Here is a 17,254-nt window from a genome sequence, read left to right on the forward strand (position 1 = left end):
ATACTGACTTAGCTTTCATACTAGTCTCTGGCCCCTGAGGCAGCTTCATTCCCTATTACAGATCTGGAAGTCTGGGGATTCAGAAGGAAGAAGAGAGTTGAAAATTTATTTCAATGTAATGTTTGTGCTTGAATCAGTTCTGCCTTTGTTTTCTGTTGGTAACACCAAAACCAAGTTAGTATGTGTGATATTCCTGACTCCACCTTTCATTTACCTGCATCTCGCTGGGCCTGGCTTTTCTTACAGATTGAGAACAACCACCTACTGTCAATGAAGTGCTTTGAGATTGATAAGCTCTGTAGTTTAGGACTTGTAGAGGGTTTTTTTCTTTACTGAGGTAGATAAAGGTGCTGTGTGGTCTCAGAAATTTGCTTCTTCCTGTTGATGTTATTTTTATTTAAATACCTAAATTAATGCCTTGAAATCAAACAGTTTGATACACTGCTATTTGTGATTGTAGCTGTAAAAGATAGCAAGTTGGAACCAAGCTGAAAGCCAAGCATGTTCAGAAGTTAAAATAATAGGTATATATTACCTTTCGTATTCTTAGAAAAATGAGATGCCACCTGCCATGAATCAACTGTCCATATGTATTTTACCTAAGGGAACACTGAAACATTTGTTCCCACAATGGAAGAAAATAACTTCAGAGAAGATTGCTTGGCAGGATAGCTGTGTGCTAGCAGGTGCTGCAGCATGGGCAGTGCTGATTGTTTATGGTCTCAATATTAATTGTTGCCGTACGCTTTCCGGAGTTACTGGTACAGCTCTGAGTACAAAATTAAATGCAAATTAACAGCACGTGTACAACATCAGGCAGATTCTCTGAGCCGTTCTGTTCTCCAGTCTTTTTATCACTATTGGAAGATGAAAACTGTCAAGTTTTCCTGACCCCAGTTCTTGAGTGCTTTTTAACTCCAGCATGACTATAACTTTGTGCTGTTTCAGAGATCAACTGAGAAGGGACTAAATTAATTTATCCAGTTTACTCTCCTTAATTCTAAGGAACTGAAATAACAACTCACCTCTTAACTTCAGGCTCTTCCAAATGCTGTATGTTTTTTGTCTTATGGGCATACTTACATGAGGAGCTGCTCTAGACTATATTTTCTGTTTCTGTCTTCATTGTGGACTTGCATTCTGGAGTTTTTGTTCTTTCTCCACTCTGGAGTGAACTGGCAGATATAAGGAGCAAATCAATGTGCAGTCCTCTGGGTTTGTACCTCCAGTAGGCAGTTCAGTTGTACCCTCACATACTAATCAGTCTACACTGAGCTTCAGGAGAGACTGACCTCACTTACGTTTGCAAAGAAAATGCATGACAGAGTAGCAGAGAAAGTTGTTCAGCATCCCAGTTTATATTTTTATTTCTCTTTATTGCAGAACATCTTGTGCCCTGGTTTCAGTTGTGTGGTTTTCCCTTGCCTTCCTCTCTTTCTGACTTCACTTGCCCTAAGATCTTTCTACTTTATATTCACTGTCTTTTAGAGAATTCTCATCTGTCTCTAGCTTTGTCCACTTCATTTAATTCATATACTTCCAGACTGTGTAGTTACCTTTCTGCTGCTTTCTGCTGTACTGCTTTGGTACTGAACTGTAATTGCCTCAAACACGTTAGAGTGTGCCCGTGCAGAACTCCGTGAGTTTCCATGCCACGCATGTTAGAGGTACCCGTCCGTTCAGCCGGACCCTTCCAGTCCAGAGTGTTCATCCTGCTCCCCTGCACTGTACAAGACTGCTTGTTCCAGAACATCACCGCCTGTCTGCTGCTCATCTATTGCCTCTTTATTAGGGTTCAGCTGTCTTGGTGCCTGGGCCTTTACTCTTAACATGTTGACTCTTTCAAGATTGCAAAAAGGAAATTGCTATTGGTATTTCGGCTTGTTTGCTAGTGCTGTGGGGGTCATCCTTCTCTGTTCAGGAAATTAATTGACTATCAGCATGGCTAGGGAGGCAGAAAGATATGTTCCCCATCAGCTGGCAGTACTAGACCAGTCAGATTCCTGCTGTCTGGAGCAATGGGAGGGCCTGGGTAGAGCGTGGATGTCCTGGGAGATGAAAGAAAACATGTATTATGAGTTACTGTGGGATGCACTAGACAGCCCAGTGCAGAGATAGCTCAGGTCTGTCAGACCTCATCAGCTCCAGACAAGTGGCTCTGCACCGAGTAATCTGAAGATCATCAATGCTTATTGTCACGGTGGTGCCTGAGGGTGCCTGTGACCCTGAGGTGTCGGTAGAAGCAGGAGAACTGTGATCTCAAGGCTGTATGCCAAATTTGTGACTTCTCTAAAACTGTATATGAGCCTCAGTTAACCTGCAGTCAGAGCATCTGTGAGATGAGAGTTGTTCAGACCAGAGACGCATAGCTCAGATGTCCCTGTCCTTCATGTCCGTCTTTAGGCATAACTTTTCCTTCCTCCTCCTCCTCCTTTTTGATGGGTCCAGAGGTTTGATCTTTATAAGTTGAGAGCTGTGTGAGGGCACAAATGAACCGACACTCAGCAGGCATTTGTTCCTGTAATCTGTGATGACATAAAAATGTTGCTGCAGAGTGAATGGGAGATATTCAGTGAAGCAATGCAGAAGACAACAAGCAGAAATTTGAGAGAGAGGAGTAAACAAGCCAAGAATGGGACATGCCTCTATTGACCAATATAACTTTTGTCTATACGTTGGATTGTATTAACTCAGAATAATGCACTTAGACCTTTGAGCAGTAAGATCTGTATAGGTCTCCTTTATGCCACAGAAACAGAGTTAATTTTGATCACTTTTTAGAATTAATCTGAAACATGGGAGAAGCAATATTTTCTAATTGCTTTGGAGAGCTGTGGTCCTTGGGGCACTGAGGTATATTACTTCTGTGATGCAGCCTCCTTCAACATATTTCTCATTTTATTAGGTCAAATCATGAACTTCCTATCTCTGCTGCTGCTTGCTTATCTTGACAGAGTCATAGCACAGTGTGTGGTTTTTAGAAACATAATCCATTAGTACGGATGTGTGCAGCACTGTTAGCATGCAGACCGCACAGCACTGGGCTGACAGTATGAATTGCAAAATATGTTGGAACTTAGATATTAAGAACAAAGTTCTTGCCCATTCTTTGTTGTTAGATTACTGCCATTGTGCAAAAGCTTGATCTTCCTGTTGCTGCTGTCCTGGCTAATTTTTTGTGATTGCAGTCCTTACTTCTGACCTTGCTCCCTGGGCAGTATCACAGCTGTCCATGCTTCACTTAATAGCTGTTGCTTTCTAGGGGTAGGTTAAAGGTTTCCTTTGTATCTTGACAATTCATTTAAAAAATGTTCGTGGATCATCCATGATGATGGCACTACAAAAATGCAAAGTGATCCATTACATCATTATGAGTATAATTAATATTAGATTGTAAAAAGCTACTGCTCAGTTGTGAGTTTGATTTTTTTTTTTTTTTTTTTTAGGGGGGGAGTCGGCATGCTTCCATCATTTAAATACGTACCTGTATGAACTATTTACTAAATAAATGATGAATCTTTAGATTAGGATATGACTTACTTGCAGTATTCACGCCTATCATTTGAAAGAGAATTATTGGTTCCTCCACAAATGCTGGCTGGGTAGATGGATGCAGCTGGTAGGCTTTAGGTTTTTTCCTTTTTGTTCAAAAAGGATAGCCAAGAATGTTAGGCATCTTCATTGTCAACAAAGAATTGTAAGTAAAGCTCTGTGTAGCAATTATTTTCATGCTTTAAGATCTCTGTACTACAGGTATAACTCAAAATTCTTGTTATGTTTAGGTAGCGTAGTTAAATAATCTGTTACTATCCATGATGTCATAAATATATGCTACTTCAGGTGCTTGTTGCAGGTCTGTGTGCACTTTGATTCATGAGATACATAGGAAGACTACAGCTCTTTTAAAACTAACCTGGCTGTGACCAACATAAATACCATTTAGGGTCCTGCTCTGCGACTGTGTTTGGTACAGGTCACTCCAGCTGTGTGTGCTTTTGTCATGTGGGCAAACAGTGCCTCTTTATGCCATGGGAACCCCGCAAAAAGCATGACCGACTTTTTCTTAATGACCTGTTGCAAGCAAGGGATGAACCGAGAGAGGAGCGTTTTGATAGTTTATGTAAAACCTTTTTGTGGTATTCTAAGAACCCAGTTTGTCAGGACATGAAAACATTAATGATCCCTCAATTACATAGTGGAAGACAAAAGCCTACAGGGAGCTATAAATTTGAGTGTCATTTACCCCAGATTACAGTGCTGTCAGAGCAGTGCAGGAGAGGATCTATTTGTCACTGATAATGAGGGAAATTTGATGCATCAGGAAAATAAATTAAGATTTGCATTGGCTGACAATGATTCAGAGCAAAGGTTCTGAAATAATTAGAGCCATTTCTTTATAAAACCCTCTCACACTTTTCTTCCTGGTGTTCATCGTGCTTTCATATTGCTTCTTAGTTGTCAGGAGAAAAAGCACCAACAGGTGCTACTTTGTAATGAAAGACAGTCCAAGCACAGCGGGGTTTGCATCAAGATTCCTTCCAACTCGACAGGGCCTTTTTCTCAGGGCTCTGAAAGGGACTCTTCCAAATTATTGTCATGTCCTGCTAGTAGTCGGGCTCAGGAAGAGCGGGAACATGCTGCAGAGCATTCAGAGAATGAACACAGCCAATTAATCAGGCTGCTAAGCAAGGAACACAAGATTTAGGCTGAATTTGGAGCTCATTAGCCACAGGGCACAAGATGAAAACTTGCTGCTTTTCTTGGGCACACTAAAAACTGTGGCAGGCTGGGATGAAAACAGTGCTGCTTGCTAATGAGTGCCAGCATCTGGCAGTGATATAAAAAGAGGGCTTTTCTGTTTTGTTTTAGGCTGGTAAAAATGAAAATTCAGAGCTGGAGCGCATGTGAAAAGCATGCTGCCAGCATCTTTGGGTTGCGATGGTGTATTTTCCTGTTTCTTTGCTGAAGAATTCTGCTTGCATCAGCTCTGGTTTTGCTCTTATTTATGCTTCATGCCTGATTGTCATGTTATTTCTCCTCAGATGGGTACTCCACCATCGATCACCGGGACAAGGAGCGCAAATACAAGACCAGTGATAACACGGGGGATGCCTCGGAGAAAGAGCCTTTAAAAGTGAGCTTCCTCTTACTGCTGTATGCTAGTTAGTGCCTGTAAAAGAAAGGAAGCCTGATGTCCTCAGCAAATGTAGATATTCACCAGGGGGCTGTAAAGGGCTTTGGTGTTGTTAGGGTTTTTTTAGATAAAGGCACCATTTCATAACTTAGTACTTGGCTAACTAGAAATAAAAACAAAATGCTGCCTTCCAGTGCAGGAGCAAATGCAGGCAATCACTGTATTCTTGTAAATGGATGAGGTTGGAAAAATAGAAAGTGTCTGTTCTGTCACCCTTGTCCAGGCAGCATTCCCTAGCCCTAAAGTGTGTAAGTGTGCTCAGACTTTGTTTTGAGAATAATCACTTCAGACTGTCACACTGCTTTATTGTTTTCAGTATAAGAAGTAGATGTGAGCTTGTGTGTCTGTGTGGTGAACAGTGGTTGTTTCCCCAATACTCATTCACAGTCCTGACGGTGGACCATGGGCATAAGCCAAGGAGATGGAGAGGAAGGGAGACATATGCATAGTTACGTGTGTGCCTTCTAAAAACAAATTTAGACAACTTCATAATTTAAAAAAAAAAAAATCTTCACAAAGCTCTTTGTGTTGTGGGTTGTGCATGAATGTGGCTTAGTAGGCTCTGTGTAGTTTCTGCTGCATTGCTATGCCTTTTAAGTAGACCTTTTTAAAAGTTGCTTAATGCTGTGGCCATCAGTTCTCCCTGGCCTCAAAACAAGCTTGTGTTTTCCCCTGGGGGAGTAATTTCGAGGAGGAAAGGGAGGAAGAGGAAGATTCAGGAGTCTGTGGTGAAAACACTATTGTTAATCTGCAGAAGGCTGTCCTTAATGACCTTCAGCATATTGCTGATAATATCAGAAAATCCAGGTGATTCACGTTCAGTGGAAACAATAGACTTATGTCAGTTGAAAGGAAAACCCGCTATTACTGAACAAGGGAAATAAAAATGTGATCTGGAGGAAAAATATTTCCACAGATCATGAATTAGGAATACGTCCTGCTGCATCAGTCTGCCTATATTAAGTTGCTTGGTCATGCATTTCCTGCTGTGTCCTGCCTTTCCGTGAAGGTACCCTGGAGAATGGCTTCGATCCAGCTGGATGACTTTTAAGCACAGATCACTCTTCAATTTGCCAGTTCTGGGTATAGATGCACCCTGTTGCAGGCTGCCCAGTTAGACTATTTCGTAGAGGTGATTATGCTTCTTCATTTGTTTTTGGGAACTGATAAAGCTGAGCTGATTACTCAAGTCATGCAATGTGCCCCCCTGTTCCAGTGTGTCAAGAGATGGCCCTGCTTGTGTCAACAAAATAAAGTTTCTAGTTCCCTCATCACAATTCTAATACATTTTACAAGGATGCAGTGGGAATGGATGCAGTAAGTGACATAAGAATGTTGATCAGTAGGAGCTTGACAGAAAATGTCTAACGAAAATAGGTTAAGGCAGGAAAATTAAAAAATACTTATTTTCACCACTCAAAGTTTATTAAAGTGGTCCAATGCAACCCTCAAAATCACATCAAGCAGCCCAAACTCCAGTGTATGTCTGAAGTGAAGCACAACCAGAGCTCAGTGAGTAGCTGCTTTGCTTGCATGAGAAAAAGAGAACAAACATTTCACCTAGACAATGTGTGTCCCATAGTCCGTGCTGCCTCTTGGTTTTAAGGACAGAGGGTAACCTGAATTCAGCCTGTTGTGCACATCAAAGGTATGTGCTGCCGTGCCTTCAGCTGGGCAGAGCCAAGTAGCTGCTACTTGTCCTTCTACCTGTACTGTGGAATAGGAATGTATCTGTGGGGTCTTCTGGCTTGTGAACTGTTTGATAACCGTGGCTCTGAGGCTCAAGAGTGGCTGAGGATTGTGAATAATGATGGCAGGGAAGTGCAGCCTTTTGGCTGTTGCAGATGCTTTTGTCAGTATTGTGCCTTTGCTGATCTTGTTTCTTTCTCTACCACTAATTTTCCCTTGTGCTCCTTTAAGCTGACTTGTTTGGTGGTTTTGTTTGATTAATCCGCTCTGTTTTGCCTTTAACTCCTCACCCTGTGCTGCAGAATGACACAAATAGGAAAAACATTAACAGGAGTAACAGGGCTTCGGTGAATCTGGTGGATGCCCGTGACATTAAACCCCAGCCTGTTGACTCCTGGGTCTAATTTGCATGCATGGTAGGTCCTTTTAATGGTAATTGATGCTAGTGATTAACTTGTCTCGTGCATGATCTGTATCGCTGTGGAATCTCTTCAAGGCTAACTGCTAACTGGGTCCTTTCAGACAAATGAAAATGCACTTGGAAAAAAAAAGTGGTGTTTGTATTATTCAGTGTATCTTTAATGAAACGCAATTAAACACCACTGTTTGATTAAAAAATAACCTGTCAAATAACCAGGCAGAAAATTAATATTGTGAATGATTAGTTGTCAGCTGAAATGTGAAAGATTTCTGCTGCTAGGCCATACGAATGAATTTGAATAGTGTGTTCCTGCTTCCACCCATTTTTTTCCCCCTCTGTGCTCATTATAAGGATTAGCCTGAGACTTAAGGAAAAGCATATCCTTGACTATTTATGGATGTCCCCTGAGGTTCCCATGAATTACACAGCCCTGCCCACCTGCAGGAAAGCTGCTGGCTGTACACAAGTTACTTTGCAAGGAGAGATGATTTTGGTTACACAATAAATGTTGACCCACAACTTCCACTTCTCAATTCCTTTTTTTTTTTCCTGTTGCTAAAGAAAGGTGCCTTTTTGTCGCTTTCTAGTTCTCTGCCTTTGCCACGTGCCAAGTTCCTCAGTAATGTCACTGGCCTTTCTTCACTCCTGCCACTGTTAATCTGTCTCCTGCTGTGTTGCTAGACAGCCCTCTACCCCGGTTATACCTTCTGGCACTCCATCAGATGTGATACTGCGTTTGGAACAGCAGGTTTTGTGCCCCTGGCTATGACTAAAGGAAAAATCTTAGTGACTGTTGTGAAGGCACTGGGCAACTTTTCCATCAGAGTGGACAACAGGCCTTTAAAGGCCCAAATTCCAAAACATGGAGCATCATCCACCTCCATAATTCTACATGAAAATCACTTCCATTAGTGGGAGAGAAAACTCCTGTATGTTTTTGGGTGGTGATATTGGATTTTTTTTTTTTCTCCTTCTTCTTTTAAGAGTCTAGTATTAGTGCTAAGTGTTTCCAGACTGTTTCTGTTGCTGGGTTGGAAGCACCTGCCCCGAGCAGTCTCAGGTACTCCTGTGCAGTGACGGAGCAGACTCTGGCACCGCTGGCTTCTCACAGCTGGTCAGCACGGCGTGGTCAGCCTTGTGGGCTCAGCCAAAGGGCAGAATAAATGTCTGTGTGTAGTGCCTGTATGCTTCACTCCTGTGCTCTTCCCCTGAGCAGTGAAGGCTTACAGGTGGGGTACAGACCTTGGAAAATTAAGTCTGTGCTCATTTTCTCTGTCGTACCCTTCAAGGAACACATACGTTGGAGATAGGTTGGCATTTCCAGTCACAGTCCTACCACTGGGTGATGGAGATCACCAAGGTCATGTTACTTGCTGGTATTAATCAGTTTTGACTTTATTTTGCAGGGCTAGAGTCCAACCACATTTTTTTTAATTGAGGGGGAGAAACAAACATTGAATCGACACAGAGGATCTCATCAGTCACCACTGCCATTCAGATTTGGAGGGCGCTGCATCACTGACCAGGCTGCAGATTCTAGGAGGATGTGGGGAGAAAACACACGTGACTGCCATTGCCAACCCCGGAGCACCATGCCTTACAGCGAGACAATTTGCTTTTTAACTCAGTTACATTCCCACCAGAAATAGCCACCACCTCCCCCTCCCTCCCACTCCTGCAAGAAGAAAGAAAGAAAGCAAGAAGAGAGAATCCAAGCTTCCATCTAGCTGGCTGTGTTCTTAGGTGACTCTTACGTGTGGATGGTGCCAAGTATGAGAAGTGAAGGTCATGCGGCAGCAAGGACGACAGCTTCACAAGTGAAAGAAAGAGAAACTGCAGAATATTTGAAATAACACCATAGGTGTAGCCATGAAGATAATAGCACTTTTCTGGTTTGGGGCTCATTGTTTTGTTTTTTGTTTTGGGGGATTTCTTTTGAACTGTGAATCTAACATTTTTAAAGGCTTTTTGAAAAATGTTCCGGTTTTTTTTATTGTTTCCACAGAAAGTGCAGGAATGTTGAGTGGGTTTATTGGATTTCAATGAAGGGAGAAAATGCAGAACAAAAACTATTAAACGCTGGTCAAATGAACTGGAGAGTGGATGACAAAATTGATGCAAGCTGTATAATCTGCTTTTAGAGTAAGCTATATCAATCACAGTGCTATATTATCATTATAATCTGGTGTACAATACTTCTGCCTTTTGAATTCTGTAATGGCTCTGTTTTTATTTCCACATATTGAAAAGCAGTTTATTGAAGGTTTCAGTGTCCCTGGTTCAGAAATCTATGCTGAGAAATCGAGTTGGCTGTTTTTTTGTTTTCTTGTTCGCAAAGATTGCAATAAGGAGCTTTTACATTTTAAATGTACCGGTGTTGCATTGATGATGATTAACAATTTCTTTTGCCATAGCTGTTAACACATTGGAAGAAAATAGGAGCTTTTTCGTAGGATGTCTTATTTTGAACATGCTATAAATTCTAGATGGGTCTGTCACTTATATTTGATGGTAAATTTATCACTGTTAGATCCATGTTTGCTTTGGACTATAGATCCTGATGAAAAATGCCACAAAGGGAACTGGTTTGGCATTTTTTAAATCATCGTCATGATTTCTGTGTTCCTTTCATTTTCTTTTGAGATTACATACTTCATTTGGTGTGAAAATCACCCATGTGCAACGGTTCTCCTCTAAGATACCAAGGCCTGCTTTGTGTAAGGGGGAAATTTTACCTCACAAGATCGTACTCTGCATATATGGTATCTGGTAATGCCGTGAACTAAATGACTTCAGACCACTGATTTTCTCCAGGCATTGGTTAAGGGAGGGCAGCAGATGAAAGTAGGAAGCAAATGTCTCACTAGTAGCATCAGAGGACTTTTGCTGATTTTATTTGGTTGCCACTGTTCTTTGATTGCCACATTTAGTTTTAAACAAGCTCCTAAAAACGGTGTGACTGGAAAGCACATTTTTGAATCTAGCAAACATCATTTGCTGTTTTCAGTGCCTGCCGTTTCCTTTGTAATTAAAAAGGGGAAATATCCAACAACCTCACCTCCCCCAAAATATTACTGTAATAGTAAACATCTAAAATTTTTGTAAAAAAAAAAAATCTAAAAAACTTTAAAAAAAAAAGGCAAGTACCAAGAGCTTTGTATCTTCTTGAGTATATTAAAAATTTGACATGAATACATATATATAAATAAATAAAAAATCTATATATCTATATATATATATTGTTGTGCAGAGGATAGGTTAACAAAACCATTTAAATAGTTTGCAGGAGAGGGAAGCATTTGTTGATTCAGGGAAAAAGACTGATGCCAGAAGCTGTCAGTGATTTGGATGATACATGTGCTCCTTCGCACCCTCCCTTTTTGACCCTCATCTTCCACGTATGTTGCAGTGGTCACTTCTGGATCCTGGGGAAGGTGAAGCTGCTTGGAGCAAATTAAGATAGCAAAGATTTGGTTTTTCACCTGCATGAGAGTCCTATTGGGCCAAAGATGCTCAGCAGATCGAGGGAAGCAAAGATACACATCTGTGATTATCTGTGTCGGGGCAGTGTCTCTCTATGTGTAGACATAAAGTGTGGCAATGAAACCAGATACATAGTCTGACTGTATATTATATCAATGGTGCTCTTTTCATACTTGTTCTGCCAATATGCGGAGACCCTTTTAACCAAGCTACACAGAAGAGTTTTATATCACTTTTGGTTATGTACTTGGTGTATTCTTTTTGTATATGAAAGGATTTTTTTAAAAACGTTCAGTAATTAGCAATGGAACCTGCTTTGTAGCTGATTAGAACAGTGTAAGAGAAGGGCCGTGCTGTCAGTCTGTCCCTGATCTACTTCAAACCATATATTTACCAAAGGAGTCTGAGCAAAAGTTCACTTAAAATAAAGACCTGACTGTTGAAAGGAGTCTCTGCTAAGACTTTGTGATTTAGTTATTGTACAGATATTTCAAAGCCAGCAAGAGGTTAACAGAGAAGACTGCAGGAAGGGGGAAGTGAAGTGACTAGGGGCCAATTATGTCCATGACCTCCTATCCCATATATCCCATGGCTCTCAGTGGGGCGCTACAGGGACACTTGAAATCTGGATTGGAATCTACTTTAGTCTCTGTCATTAGTGGGCTAAAAACACTGAGGAGTATTTGAGAAGCAAATTCAGACCCTATCCCATGTTTCCCCAAAAATCCTTTCTGTATTTACGCTGCATCCTGTGATAAGCAAACCTCCCTGTCAGGTTAGATGGCACTGGCTGCCCAGGGTCGTTGCAGGAAACTTGTTTTCCAGGGGGCAAGTGTTCGTGGCAGCCAGCGTAGTTGTGAGCTCACAGTTCGGTTTATTGCTGCAGAAAGGCAAAGGATGGTATATCAAGAAGTCAAATACCAAGTCCATGGGCCAAGACTTCCCCTGGGAATCACACATCTTACCCTGCCCTTCCCATGCCTTACAATAATAACTAATTCCCAAGTATGTAGCAATAACCCATCATTACATTACTGTGGTTTTTTTCTTCTCAACAAACTGTCATTTGGATGTTGAGGAAGGAAAATGGATTGGGGGGTGACTTGCACATGGGACTTACTGCCTTGTATTACCAGCCCACCAGCTGAAGCCCAAAGCAAGATACTTTGAACCAGGTCTGGTGGTTTAACATCCTTTTTATCTCCGGCTGCAAGCTCGCTGGTGGGATGCATGCCCACACCTGCCCTTACCTCTCCCCTTGTTGGCGCAAGTGTGACTGGCTGTTTGAGCTGTTCTGGGATGTGGGTGGATGAACCTGTAATTGTTGTATTTTTGGCAGCAGGGACTGTATGTAAAGAAGGGAAAGCGGCAGTGTGTGTGACTAAAGCTGCAGTAGGGTCTGGAGTCTCCTGCTAAAAGGCAGGCAGTGCTTTTTAGGGCTCAGGTGTGTGACCTCCTCTTTTCCTGTTGGCTCCACTGTGAAAAGTGGAGGGAATCTGCCTGCAAAGGGCTGGGGTAGAAGAGATTTCTACCTGCAGAAATTCTAGTGGGAGGGATGGTCGTGAAAGGAAGCGATGGTGTTGCAAGACTCCTGCTACAGAGGAGGAGGAAATTCGATGGCCCAGTGAGGGCTGAGATAACATAGGGGAGAGGGAGACTTCTGATGGCATGTAATTACTGCAGAACTTTCTTCCCAGGGAGGTACTTGCACATCTCCCAAATGTCTTCACTAAGCTGTGGAGGTTTTGTGTGTTAAGACTCCCCTGGAGAAGCATCAAGCTTGGTGGTTGAGTGTGAGCAATTGTACTTGTGCTTACAGCTCCCAGGTTGGTCAGTCTGTCTGCAGAATCCAGGAGGAGAGTGGAAAGGCAAGGCTTTAGGACATTTTGTTTCTGTCTTGGAGTTGAATAGCAATTTAGCCATAAGTGTAACTTGACAACTCAAGATGTGTTGCCAGCTTGAAAGGTTCCCCAGAGAATAGCTTGGGCAGCCATAGGTCCTGATCTTCACTGTCTTTGGGGCAAGACACCTGCCTATCCTAGTTCTGTTCTTGTGCACTCAGAAATGCCAATTCTGAATGCGTCCGTATCAGGAAAGCAAATCTCGTCTCCGTTGCCAAGACATCACAAAAGGGCCTGACTTGGGGACTAGGAACTGACTTGCTCTGTGACACATCAAGAAAGGGGGGGGGTGGCATGTTTGTTACAGCAGGTGAGTAAGTTCTTGCCAACTCTGAGGAGTTGTTTTCAGTAACGCTTTCTAGCATGCGAGGCTTATGCTAGGCAAAGCAGTTTTTGCTCCTAGAGTAGTTCCATGAGATTGAAGGTGGTGAGTTACCTTCTGTTACTTGCCTTAAAGTTGAGCATATAGGCTCAGCTACCTGTGAGAGGCGTACACATTAAACCCTTTGACTAAGCAAAGCTTCAGAAGCCGAATGGGCACGTTAGAGTGGTCGTAGCCTCTTCTGCTGTCCAACTGCCCACTCAGTGAAAACTAGAGTGCCAATAACTTCAGCCAGCATTTTTGTGCTGTTGGGGTGGAGTCGTGCTCTCACAGTTTTTGAAGGTGTTTATATAGGCATAGTTTCTTGCAAAATTTGTTTTTATGCCCCTAAAATCTGGTGTTCCCTTATCTTTGACAGAGAAATTCTCTGATTTATTGGTACAGTAACTAATCTAGTGCATTTAAGGGGAAGGTATTATGAACCTTTTTTTTCCTGTCTTAAGTTTTACATCAGGGTAGGATGTGAAGTCCAAGGTGAGAAGGAAGGTGGCGCAGATGATACAAGGCCTGCCAATCTGGTTCTTACTGTTCAGAAAAACAAAATAACTAGACTAAGAAGCTTACTGGTAATTAGTAGCTAATGTGTTTGTAACTATCATGTGCCTTAAAATTTTCATGGTAGGAGAATAAAAAAAAAAAATCAACAATGTGTTTTCTGTAATACTGCTCAACATTCTCTCTGTAGTTTAGACTGGTGGGATTTTGCATTGTATTTACACTGTACTATAAACTGAAACACTTAGAATGGTTTGATTTTACAAGTATGGAGAGGAAAAAAATGGTGGATTATGCTTTTCATAGAACAAATGTTACCGTGACAGAATGTATTATTATTATAGGATCTTTCCATAATGCAGACAAGTAGAATGCTTGTTAGAAACCAGGTATGTAGGATAACAATTTGGTGTGTTTTCAATAAACCATGCCTGGAAAGAATACATGTGCCATTGGTTATCTTTTTGTTATGTCAGGTCTCTCAAATATTCTTTGGCTTTGCAACAGCCATTTTCTGTGGCAAGGGATTATTCAACCCCAGCTCAGGTCAGCACTCAGTGTTAGTAAAAGGTCAGTGGTAAGGAGGGCAATTGGAATATCCTTTAAACTACTATAGCTGAAAATTTTTGATTCATTGCCATGTGTCCTGTAAGGACCCTGGACTGTAGATCATGGGATTTTTTCCTTTTTAATATACAAGCGTATTTCTGTGGGAAAGACATCTGCATCACTGTTAAGGCCTGCACATTTGGGACCACAAGCCTGACTTGCTGATGGCTTTTCCCTTTGGGAAGTTATTAACCTTTCCCAATTTAGTCATAAAATCCATGTAACTTTACAAAGAGTTCACATTTCTGAAATGTGTGCAAGTATTCTCATAAATATGTGTGTTAGAATAACAGAAAATCTTCTGAGTTTATTGTAGTGATGTATGAGATTTGGTTGACACGAGAAATTGTTAGTTTGGGGATGTGCCAAATAATTTACATTTGTTGCTGTGTGGGGGAAAAATCCTGATACTGAAAAGTCAACCATGTATTTCGAGTAACAGCCAGTTACCGACAGATCTTAATTCTCTGAGGACTGCTTCTCCCTGGCACTGTCATCTGTGTTGATAAGATCAGTAGGGAGACTGATGCACCTAAACACATCATACTTACCACCATGTCCTCATCAAGCATGACAAAACCCAGTAAATCTTGACATAAGTGTTCTGCAAGGTCTTACAGATAGAGGGGAGGTCAGGTTTTCTGCGAGTGAAAGGCTGATGAATCATTGCCAGTAACAGATTTTGCCATATGTTAATTCCTGATTGTACCATTCACAGCACTATAAGGTTCCCTTTACTTGCAAATTCTTGCAGACAGCACTTGGAAGGTCATCTTCAGCCTGCCTTCCCTCATTTCAGATGTCCTGAATGCATTCCCAGGAGTTTTGTAAAATCATCTCCAGATTCTGTTCTTGCAGCCGGAGGATTTGCTTTCACAAGTGCCGTGGTAAGATGTGGGCTCCTGGGCTTAGCATCTTGCTCCTAGGTATCGTCAGTGTTCCACTGTAATCAGGAATCTGATTTTTTTCTTTGTGGGTGCACTAATATGGCAATGAATAGCAGATGCTGTAGGTAAGGTACTGAACTAAAACAAATACGTTGTTTCTACAAGTGACCTTTTATAGCTGTCAAAGTGATTTCATTTCCAGCTTATCACAGGTTGGGCAAATGGAAGCAGCGAGTCCTGCAGGTGAAAGGTTAACCTGGTAACAATGGGCAAGAAATATCACAGCCCTCATCTGTTTTGGGTTTCAGCAGTGTCTTGGGGAAATATTCTGTCCCCACGGGTCTCTTCCCCAGTGTCTTACTGTGAAGGTCTCTGTGCAACTGAAGCACAGCAGTGGCAGAATCTCATTCTGGTACGAGCTGACAGAGGGGATTTTTTACAATGGGAAGTTGTTTTATAATGGGACTATTAACAGCTGTAGAGACAGAGGCAAAGACTAAAACTCTTTTACTATATTTAACGTGCATGCACAGCAAACATCTAGCTGTTAGTCATAAGATATCTTATAACTGATTCCTAATGGATTGACAACTCAACCAAATAAGCACGCATCCCTGCCCTGGAGGTGTCACATTTGGTGGGAGAGTTGGGATCTCAGTGGCCTCTCTTTTGCTGCTCTTGTAGGGGTTTCTGTATGTTCTCTTCACTGTGTCTAATGTTTGACTCATTGCTCAAAATTCTTCAGTTGGGTGCTTTTCACTTCCTCATACCAGTGGGAGGAAGCACTAGCTCCTGTACAAACATACGATGACTGCTGTTTGCTCTGATGAGTAATTTCTGCTGTAAGGATTGCTATATCAATGCTGTTAGGCTCAATTTGGTATTAAATTAGGAAGCCAAAAGGACTAGTACTGGGTTTCACTTCCTCATAAATCCTCCTCTCTTGTACACTGATTTAAAGAATCAGTAAGACGATGTCATGTCCCTTTGAGGTAACAGAGAGGCTCTGGCAGAAACCAGACCTCACATTCATGTGTTGCTTGAATCACAAAGACAACCTAGAGAGTAGCTGTCCTTTGGAGAATAGATCTCAATTACCAGTATTTGGTGGGATCAACCCTTTGTGACACGAGATGTGAGAATTTGCTGAAAGCTGTGTGTTGTTTTAGGGCAGTTCTTTCTATTGGGAGCTTTCTACCAGTGGTGCACTCTCAGTGGGCAGTCTTCAAATGCAGGCTTCCAGATGCACAGGTCCATACCTGTTTTGTGCAAGTAGAGCTTGCATCTTCTAATTGCAATAGGCTGATGATGCAGTAACACTCAGTAGGTTTTTAGAATATATTTGATTTAGAAGATCCATTGTCTACCTTTTGCTTCTCCCAGAATTCAAAGTATGACTTGATTTTGAAAAGTAACTCCTCTTCTCCCTGGGAGATTTCACATTTATGTGTCAGTGACTCCAAATCATATTTGCTCAACTGACCAAAAGCCTTTCTTCTAATTGTCAGTCATGCGAACTGAGTCAGGCTTTTTCTTTTTCATCCCTTGCCACCAATAATTAAGAGCATTTCAGAAGTGTGGTGAAGTGGAAACATTTTTCTTGTGTATGGAATTTGTAAATAATCTTATGATACATACACTTCTGTTTATTTTTACAATTTGCCATGCGGAAGAACCTTCTAATGAATTAAAAGACCTTTTTTTATACTAAAAGGTGGCTGTTACATCTGTGCATACGTTACGCTTGTGTTACTCGCTAATGCATCTTTTGAAATATCCATGCTAACTCTACAGGTTTCCTCCTTCCCTAATTTTCTTGACAGTCTCTTATATGGTAATTTTGGCCATTAACTAGCAGTAGGAATGTCTTTTCTGATCCTCTTTTGTAAAGTGCAGAACAGTCTACCTGTTTGCTCTTATGCGTCCTTCAGCACCTATCTGAGACTTCGGTCTGTTTATCAGTATGTGTTCAGTGCCCTGCTATGGCAGGAGGGTCTGTTTAGGTGCAAAGGTGTTCGAAGCTGGAAACAAAAGAGGATTCTTTGGAGTCATAACTTTAGGTATACAGACAAAATTTCTGGTCAGCTGCATGTATCCAGATTTTTCCAGTGTGCTCTATAAGCTTGTGTATGCCGGTAAATGGGCTTGAAGATTATTTTCTTTTGCAAACTTTGCAAAAATTGCTTGGAATCA

At 41.6% G+C, this 17,254-nt stretch overlaps 1 protein-coding gene across 15 annotated transcripts in view; it reads left to right on the plus strand.

Moving 5' to 3' along the window:
* ARVCF (ARVCF delta catenin family member) overlaps window positions 1–14,006 on the plus strand; it is a 291,235-nt gene extending 277,229 nt beyond the window's left edge. For 14 of the 15 annotated variants that reach the window (XM_074844402.1, XM_074844399.1, XM_074844400.1 and 11 more), the window contains 3 exons: window positions 5,043–5,134; window positions 7,186–7,299; window positions 8,711–14,006. In XM_074844402.1, coding sequence (XP_074700503.1) covers window positions 5,043–5,134; window positions 7,186–7,287 — 194 coding nt within the window. In that variant the 3' untranslated portion in view covers window positions 7,288–7,299; window positions 8,711–14,006. The remainder of the gene's footprint in view (window positions 1–5,042; window positions 5,135–7,185; window positions 7,300–8,710) is intronic. The other variant, XM_074844408.1, reaches the window with a different exon arrangement.
* Window positions 14,007–17,254: the final 3,248 nt, after the last annotated feature.

Source organism: Strix aluco, chromosome 18 (genome assembly GCF_031877795.1).
Source record: "Strix aluco isolate bStrAlu1 chromosome 18, bStrAlu1.hap1, whole genome shotgun sequence".
Lineage (NCBI taxonomy): Eukaryota > Metazoa > Chordata > Aves > Strigiformes > Strigidae > Strix > Strix aluco.